Source organism: Cyprinodon variegatus, unplaced genomic scaffold (genome assembly GCF_000732505.1).
Source record: "Cyprinodon variegatus isolate N-32 unplaced genomic scaffold, C_variegatus-1.0 Scaffold589, whole genome shotgun sequence".
NCBI classification, from domain to species: Eukaryota; Metazoa; Chordata; class Actinopteri; order Cyprinodontiformes; family Cyprinodontidae; genus Cyprinodon; species Cyprinodon variegatus.
In genome coordinates, this window is record NW_015151042.1 from 544,571 (window position 1) to 553,764 (window position 9,194).

The 9,194-nt window shown below is 40.0% G+C and overlaps 1 protein-coding gene across 5 annotated transcripts in view; it reads right to left on the reverse strand.

Moving 5' to 3' along the window:
- The window catches only part of itsn1 (intersectin 1), a 53,188-nt gene extending 44,776 nt beyond the window's left edge, over nucleotides 1-8,412 (reverse strand). For all 5 annotated transcript variants that reach the window (XM_015392397.1, XM_015392396.1, XM_015392395.1 and 2 more), the window contains exons 1-4: nucleotides 8,255-8,412; nucleotides 1,455-1,514; nucleotides 479-571; nucleotides 269-332 (exon numbers count right to left, since the gene is read on the reverse strand). In XM_015392397.1, the coding sequence (XP_015247883.1) occupies nucleotides 269-332; nucleotides 479-571; nucleotides 1,455-1,482 (185 nt within the window). In that variant the 5' untranslated portion in view covers nucleotides 1,483-1,514; nucleotides 8,255-8,412. The remainder of the gene's footprint in view (nucleotides 1-268; nucleotides 333-478; nucleotides 572-1,454; nucleotides 1,515-8,254) is intronic.
- Between the last annotated feature and the right edge of the window lie 782 nt (nucleotides 8,413-9,194).

The window sequence follows — 9,194 nt, forward strand, 5'->3', positions numbered from 1 at the left end:
GCAAGCATTGTGCAACACGTTTTGTTTATGCTAACAGCAACATGACCAACATGTCAGGCTAACAATCAACATATACCGAACCGAAAACCGTGACCACGAAACCGTGAACCGAACCGAACCGTGGATTTTGTGAACCGTTCCACCCCTAGTATATATGTGACAGCGCTGTTAGCGCCACTAGTCCTTAATGATAAAGTGATCACTTCTTTATTCACGCAGCTATGAGCATGAAGAAAACCCAGCGCTTCCTTTGGGCCTCAGGACTCACCATATTTGGGCCAGGATAGGGGGGGGCAGGCCTGACTGGAGGAAGAAGTTCCTGGCCTGGTCACCTAACAGGCAAACACAAACAAGGCGTGAAGCAGAAGCAAAACAGAAAAATGAAACAGTAACTGCTGTAAATGGACTGGGATGTGGAGCGGAGGCTCTGACTCAGCCGGGCTGATAAATGTCTTATCTGTTAGGATGAGCTGGTTACCTGTTATGTAACCCCCAGCAGTCGGGGAGAGGCTGTGAAACTGCTGGTCGTGTTTGGCTCTTTCATCCGCAGTGATGAGAAACACATCTTGTCCTAACAGACACACATGGTTAGTATCTGGAAGGGAAGGCTGATGTCAGACGGCGAGCAGAGGCTGGATGAGAGAGCTGACTGAGTCACAAGTTTCAGTTCTGGGTGAAAGTCATCAGGACAAACAGAGTCTGACTGGTGAGTGGAAAGGTGGGGATGATGAGGGAGCGGGTTGGGCTCTGTTAATGTGTTGCTGGTTTTCCTCTATAATAAGCCTGCCTATTAGTCTTGATGTTCTAGGCCATGCTAATAGCTTTGTTGATTCAAATGAGATGCTGCATTAGTTTTCCAGAGGGATTGAGGACTGCAAACTTCCTGTTTAGATTTTCATTAAGGAGCAACAGATTTAAAGACTCATTTGACTCCGATTTAGATCCAAACCAACCCTCTGCTGGCACAATATTAATCCAATATGGAGTTAGACTGATGCCAAAAGGGGAATGCCTAATACTATAATATATAAAATAATGCTATTGATCATTTTTATGTGTGTTTTAAATAAACTGCTTCTATTGTTACTTATTATGCCTCTAATTTAAACCTTATATTTATCTAAACAATAATATTTTGGTTGCTGTGGGTTTGTGTTTACATCCAGAGAGTAGAAGCTTTAGGTTTTACCAGCTTCTTCACATGTAAACATTATTCTGACATGTTTCAGAGACAAACATGGCCAACATGTAACCAGCAGAGGACAGCCAGACACATCTTCTGTCAATCAGCTACAGTTTTATTTATCGTCTGACAAATTAAACTTAGAGCCAACACTCTAATTTAAGAAAATAAAAAAAATACACTGTATTTTTTTAGGCTATTTGGTTGATTAAAAGGTTTCTTCTGAGAATCCCCTATCCACCCACCCACCATTTTGTGTACACACACTGACCTGTGAATGCAGTGGGGAACTGTGCCATGGTTCACTCAGTCTTCTGCAAAAGCACAACGCCTACAACAAAAAGGAGACAGTTTTTTTCAGAGATGAAGCTGTGACCATCAGAATCAGGGATAGGCACGTTGACGCCATCATCAGCGCCTCAGATGAAGATGACACCAAGACCAACACCTAATATTTAGAAAACAGTTGCATCCCCTCAGCGGTGCCCAGCAGCAATAAAGACACTGTAGCTCCCATGCCCTTTGGTGGCATTTTGTTAAAAGGTGATTCTATTGTGAATCCAATGAATATCTGGGCCTTAGCTGTGAGTGTCTGTTTGTGCACCTGCTGTTTGCAGATGTCATCAGACTAGAACTACTCAGCTTCACATTCCCAAAGTTAGAGGGGCTTTTATTTGATGAATGTCCAAGCAGACTAACTTCCACTGCTGGTCTGATGCAAAGAAAGAGCTGGTGAAACTTCCCCCTCTGCTCAACACTTCTTATCATGAAGTCTTTCTCGGTTAGTTTTAGAGAGACACATCTGGAAGTGTAAGAGCACAGGTTTGCTAATCGGATCCAGACCGCCTCCTCAGCTCCTGCAGCTCATTATGGGGAAAAAACATTTCAACAGGCAGCAGCTTAAGGAGGGCTGTTACCAAGCTGTGGCTTTTATGACCTCTTCACTACAAAACAACACTTGGCAAATGAGAGCGTTATCAGTTTACCCCAAATAGCATCTAACTGAACCGTCCAAAAATAATGAGTTTAGTCCCTGTTAGAGAGGAAGGCAACAGTTTCTTCTACTTCTCAGGCTGAATAGTGAGGCGTCTGTGGGCTTACTATTATCATCTGAGTGTGCACAGGAACTGGGTCAGAGGAATAAAGAGTAACCCCACACAAACACATCGAGCCCCGCTCCTTCTCAGGGGAAACCAGCAGAGCAACAGAGCACTGCCTGACCCGCTGGGTCCAACCTCTGCTCAGACTTTTCAACCACTTTGTTTTGCATTCAAAGGTTAGTGCTCCGTTAGATTTCATCATTCTGAAACCATCTGGTTTTTACAGTCATGTCTGCACAACAACAAGAATGGGGCTAAGAGGCAGCAGAGATATGGTGATTACAGAGTGACTACACTGAAAAAATAGTACGTAGAGACAAGGGTTATTATAACCAAACCAGAATTTTAAACTCTGTATCAGAAAAATATGGGAATGAAAACTTAACATGAAAAGTTCACATTTTTTAATATCAACATGAAACTTGTTTTATCAACAGAATCGCAGATCTTATAAGTTAAATAAGTGTTCAAATAGAAGTCAAATAATCCAATTTAATCACAATTTGACAACATTTTTAGGTTGTTTGTGGTATTATTATTTTAGTCTGTAAATAACCTAGAAATCTGAAGACCCTGTCACACCTTGATGATTTAGATGAGCGTATGCCTCACATACCAAAAATCGGGCAAAAACACTTGCTTATGTTGCATAAGTTATGGGTACGTTTTGTATAAGTTAGGAGTATGCTTGAGTACGTCGACATACGGCGAGTATGTCGGGAAATTTTGAGAAAGATAAAAATTTCCAGACATATGCCAGCGCATGCTTCTACATGGGCCATCAGTTCCAGGTCAGTTACTGACGTACGTTCAGTGTCAGTTCCTTATACGTCGTGGCGTCTAGCTTATCCTAAACCTCTGAGTTACTTGTGCGTAACTTCTGTGTAACTTCTCAAGAACTTCTCTCCAACCATAAACGTATCTGACATGTTCCAGACAAGCGTTGAACGTGTTTCTAACTTCCAGCTACTGTATTAACCAGTGTATTGGCAGCGTTTTGGTATAAAGGGGGTTCACAGGAGGAAACCGTCAGTTCTCCTCCAGACTTCATCCCCATCATAGGGTGAGCCAGAAGGTGAGTGTGATGGATCAACCTCTGGGTGCATTGATGCTCCCCTCAGGCGCATCATGGAGGGCATCTTTAACTGATGCTTCATAATGCCCATGAAATGATGCACTGGGCATTACGCTGCCACGCGTTATGCAGAAGTTAGGCTGTTGTCGGACAGAAGCTCTGGACTTATGTATACTCTATGTATAAAATAGATAAAATACATAAGTTCAGCGTATGCCAGCATTTTAGGAGATTCTGTGACATAGGGCATACAATATCTAAATCGGCACGGTGTGACAGGGCCCTAAAATTAACAACAGCAAAAAGATATGATTTTAGGCCAAATTAGTACTGGATACAAATACAGCGTTGGAGGATCAATGCTTCTTATAATCCTTCTAACTTCTCAAGTCAAAACGTTTAGCTGAAGCTGGAGGAGCTGTGATGGTTGCTGTCCTGCCAAACCAGTGGGTTGCCTGGTAACGCTGCCATGCCACAAATGAAGGCGGAAGAAGAAAAGAAGAGGCAGGATGTAAACAACACAGCAGGAATAAAAGAGCCATTTGTATGGGCAGAAATAAGAGGAGTAAAATGTTTAATAAATCGATTCGGACCAGGTTTCATCTGGACCCCCCACCAAAACATATCAGTGAGCTGCAGCAGAGCCTTATCCATAGGGATGCTAATCTAAGGGTTAGTTGTTTTTTTTTTTGTGTCTGTTTTTATGCCAAAAACATGGAAGGTGAAAAAGAAAGACCACTACATTAACACTGATAGTGAAACAGAGTTGTGGTAGTATCATGCTGTGGGGTTCCTTTCACTTAACTAGGTACGATGAAACCGGTTAGAATTTCTGGAAGTCTGAACGGAGCTAAAAACCTGACAGACGCACCAAAAACTGGAGCCAAGGATCAAGATAAACTTTGGTTCTCAAACACAAGATCCATGCTGAACTGTATTATCATTGCATCATCTCATTGATTATGGTTTCCAACCATGTCTCCCTTCCTCTTTGGACATAGTAGTTTAGTTGAGTTTCACTAGTTTTCAGTCAATCGTTTTTAACTAAAAGATATTTGACTTGGAGCTGAATGATATTTTTTAATAAATATTTTATTATATTTATTATATATAATTATATTCATTATATTTTGAACAGTTGTTGATGTGAAGTTATTACATGTAAGTGTAGAGTTATCTGTTTGACCATGATTTAAGCTTGATTCCCTCTTTTTTTGTGTGTTCATAAACAATATATGACAGTCTAAATAATATCTGATTAAATAAGGTATTTACCACCCCTACCGGGGAGGGCAATTAGCATGTTAAAGTTGCACAACATCGACTCACCCTGAGGAAAGCAGGGGTTAAGAATGATTCCCAAACGGCTGGTCTGTCCAACTGACTGACCAACGGTCTGAGTGGTTTCATTTCTATCCAGTAAATGGTGTGCATAGCCGCCTTACTGCTGCAGGTGGATCAGAGCAGCGTCTCTGGGTCAGTCTGATGGTTAGCATTTGCATAAGGGGAGATATGAAAATGGTCCCATCATGGAGAAAGATTAAAAGAGAAAGAGCGGGCTTCAATAGCAAAGAGACAAAAAAAAATTTAATAGGGAGGCATAGAATAGAAAAACTCCCACTATATATTACAGATGTTTGATTAACATAAAAGGTCAGATTAGGTTAGACCTCAAAGCCAAAAACCCAGGATGTATCCGTTGATTGTATCTTAAAAGATGCTTTGTTCATGATGTTGTTGGTAATAATAGCTCATTTCTTTCACACATAATTAATGCGGCGCACTGCCTACCTCCAACACCTTCCCACTGAGGGTGGCCTGTTTCACACCAACACATTACGGTGCCAACCTCCAAGACCCTAACATCCAGCTGTTCAGGCCCGACACTGCAACACGCTTTATTAAAGCCCCACAGGAACTTGTTGATATACTCAGGGTGTGACCGTTTTAACTCAGACATGCGCTGACAGGGCTTTTCAGCTCTCCTTAGACCAGCAGAGAACGTTCCAGATCAGCGACTGTAGAAACAGAACTTAAAGGAAGTGTTCAAGCTCAGATAAAGAATATGAACACACAGAGCACCGGAAGAGGGCTGACAAAGTCATGAATCATGCCTCTGGTATGATGGTGGCCATGACAGTCAGGATTGCTTCATCCCTGGAACAGACATCAACTTCCCCGGTCATTCTACATTTATAAATATTTAAGTGGAGCATTTTATGACATCTGTGCACATTTTGAATGTTTCTTTAAGCTGCACTCTAAGAATACTCACAAAGCCTTTTCCAAAGTATTCACACCCTTTGTCTTTTGGCCAAATTCAGGGTGTGTTGTTAAACTAACGCTGATATGTACCTAAAGAGGCCACGCCCACAGGAAAACATGGTGGCAGCCTCATGCTGTGGGAGGATAAACAGAGCTAAGTATATGGGCCTGTGGTGAAACTCTACCGCTTCACAGACCTCGAAACATACAAGAACCAGACCTGTCTATGTTGTTTTTTTGTTTTACAGTCTTCCACTAAATTGATACTTGTGGTTTTTATATGCTTTGTTTGGAGGTTCCCACACAGTTTACAGTCTAACTGCTCAATAAAGCATATCGCATTCAGCATTGCGATATGCCTGTCTGCAATATGGAAATCATAAGGGATTGTTTGCATGTAATATTTGACTGAGTAATTTATTTTAAGTGTCAGACATTAACACTTTGCTGTAGATTTGCACAATTTTTACATAAAATAATAATTAAACAGCATTGATGGGGGGTTCATCCAGCCAACCAAATCTTCATAATGTAGACAAAGTGAAATAAACGCATAGAAAAAAAAGGGACTCATCAGATTCAATATTGTTCCTGCAACTTTTATAATGAGCAAGTTATATCTTCTACAGATCATGCGGCTATAATTTAAAGCTCTATGCAGACTGTCAGTCAGGAATGAGTAGTTTAGGTTTATACAGCCAACATGGTTTAATAGAAAGGATAGAATTGATTATAAGTGATATAAAAACTCTCTTTTTTTTTTTTTAAATCAGAAAATAACAGAGTCCCAAATCAAAAACTGTAGGAAATTAATAAAACTGCAATAGATTTTTCGTTCTGTCGATTATTAAAAACTATAGTTTTACCTCTGATCTAAATGAATCTTGCTCAGAAAAAAATCATGAACAAACTTAGGTTAAGGATTTATATTAATGAAAAACAAATCATTTTTATGTTTAAGGTGTTACAAACAGAATTTTGGTACACAAAAAATGGTATTTTCCATTTCTTATGGCTTTGAAGAAATCAGGGAAGTTAGTTTAAGTTTGATGAAAACGCATAAATGTTGTTTAGCTACAGGCTAATTTCTCACTATCTTTGCTGCTTCATAAAGCCCAGAAGGAAAAACGTTAGACAACCAGAAGGAGTCACATAAAGCAGGACTAGCAAACTGTTTGGATGTGTGAGCTGTGTCAGTTCATCAGAGCCATCAGATTCACTGGGTCCCACATCATGAACACACCAACACCAAGATAACTAATCACTACAACCTTGGGACAGAAACGCTTCCACAGAGAACTTCATCCTTCGTTACACATGATAAGATGCCAACAAGCCGCTGAGCAGAACAACAGGCGAAAATAGGATGATAGAGGAGGTTTTATATGACGCCCTGTTTTCTATTTGCTTTTGCAAAACGGCATTAAGAGCCAGAGACGCACCGATCCATCATTTCTCATCCAATCTGGAACTGATACATGTGCTGAGCATATCGGCTGATATCTGATACAACTGACTGAGTCAAATGCATACCTAACCATGCGAGTAAATTCACATTTTTAAACATTAGCATCATTGCAGTCATTGAATTAAATGTATTAGATACCTTATCCTAAGTATCGCATCACTGCATCTCTATTAAGGATCAGCTTTAAAGCACCTTGTGTGACAAACTCTACTTTAAATATAAATAATTTCTACTAATATATGGATGGAAATTTAACCATTTCATAAGATTTTTTTTTGTATAAAGATTATTTTTTCTTTCAGAGGGGAAATAGGTTCAAAGCTTTATAGAAAGGAAAGCAACCAGAAGTTTATCAACATCTGGAATGTTTGTGATCACTTCACCACTTGCAGATCAGAGGGTTTAGGAACCAGAAGAGACCCGGATAAAAGTGATCAATTTAAACAGATAAATAAATAACTCAGGTCGCACGCTACGTCTGGGCCTTGGTTGATTTGGACCACGCCACCCCCAAACCTCCATAAAACTGTCAGCATCCACGTTACCATGGAAACCAGCTCTGGCTGACTCCCTCCCTCAGTGAGCCCCATTAAAGCATGAATGATGGAGCTCAGAAAGGAAGAGGTTCACACTGACAGGACTGATCCGTTCTCACTTCAGCTCAGAGAGAAACTCAGACAGCATTTTGTTTGTTAAGAAGGTTTTCTAAGCATTTTTTGTTACATTTGACCACTGAGACACACACCAAGATTAATGTTTGACAAGAAAAAAAAAAACCTTTCTTAAAAAAAAAAAAAAAAAAACACTCCTACATTATCCCAGGTTAGCAATGAAAGAAGGAGGGTCAGAAAGAGCCTCAGTGGGCCAGAGGGGAACCAGCACTAACGGCTTCATTAAGGAGATGCACTGATTTACCATTAGCATATTGGCTAGTTCCAACACTCCGAGCAGTTAGCATATTTTCTGTCCTGTCGCTGAAATAAAAATATCAGAATAAACCGAAAACGTCAAATATAAAAGGTTAACGTTCACACCAATGAAACGGTCCCTGTTGAAAAGCAGAAACTAACCAACGGACCGTTACCAGAGGAGTTAGCATGATGCTAACCTCAGCCCGCTCAGGGACATTCTTCCACATAAGACACTCTACTGCCTCTTCTTACCTCATAGTTTAGCTTCCATCCTTAAAGCTGTATAAAGTAGCTCTCCGTGTGTTTATGTGACCATAAATTGTTGTCCTTTCTCCCAAAATGTGACGGTTTATCACCGAAAGCCCTTCCGGTGATTCTCCTGTGGTTCAGAAATCCCGATCGAGTGAGGGACAGCTGGAAAATGGGGTAACGCTGCACCAGTCTCGCGATATGTTATCGATACGTTTCAACGGCACGTAAAATCTCGCGAGAACATCATATTCGCCTCAATCACATAAACACAAGGGGATTAGGAGCGCCTTTCGTCGTTTCTTTACATTAAAAAGAAATAAACTCTTTCTGTTATTATGGCTAGGATATTCTATGTATTCTATTATTTTATGGCTAATGAAGCAAATACATTTTGTACAATACGTGTGTAATTTTCTTTGAAATATGTGATAATGTTATCAGGTCATGTTTTAGAAATACAAAAAAAATAAGAATGTGTGAAACCTAGCAACTTCTAAATTAATAGAGGTAAAAAAACGGGGTGGAATATTGAATTTAAAAGTCAGAGTTAAGATTTTTTTTAAAAAGAGAAACATTGGAAATATACCAGAAATCATATCCAGGATAAAATATAAAACAAGTCTTTAATAAGTGGAGTTCACACAAGTTGATTGCTGTTTAGTCATTATTACATCTGGATTTGCTGCTGTGTTTTGCCATATCATCACCCTTTCACCATCATACTGCGCTGATACAGAGCTGTTTTTGCTGATGTGTGTGGGGAGTATTTCCTCAAATCTGTATTCTCATCACTCAGCTCCATTTTGCTCCCAACTGTCCAAAGGACATTAATGCATCTTTTTTTTTTTTTTACACATTTCCGTCCTTTGAAAGTGCATAAAACAACCCTTCCCAGTTTGGTTGGCAGCAACAAGATAATTGCTAATGGCTTTTGGTTTTG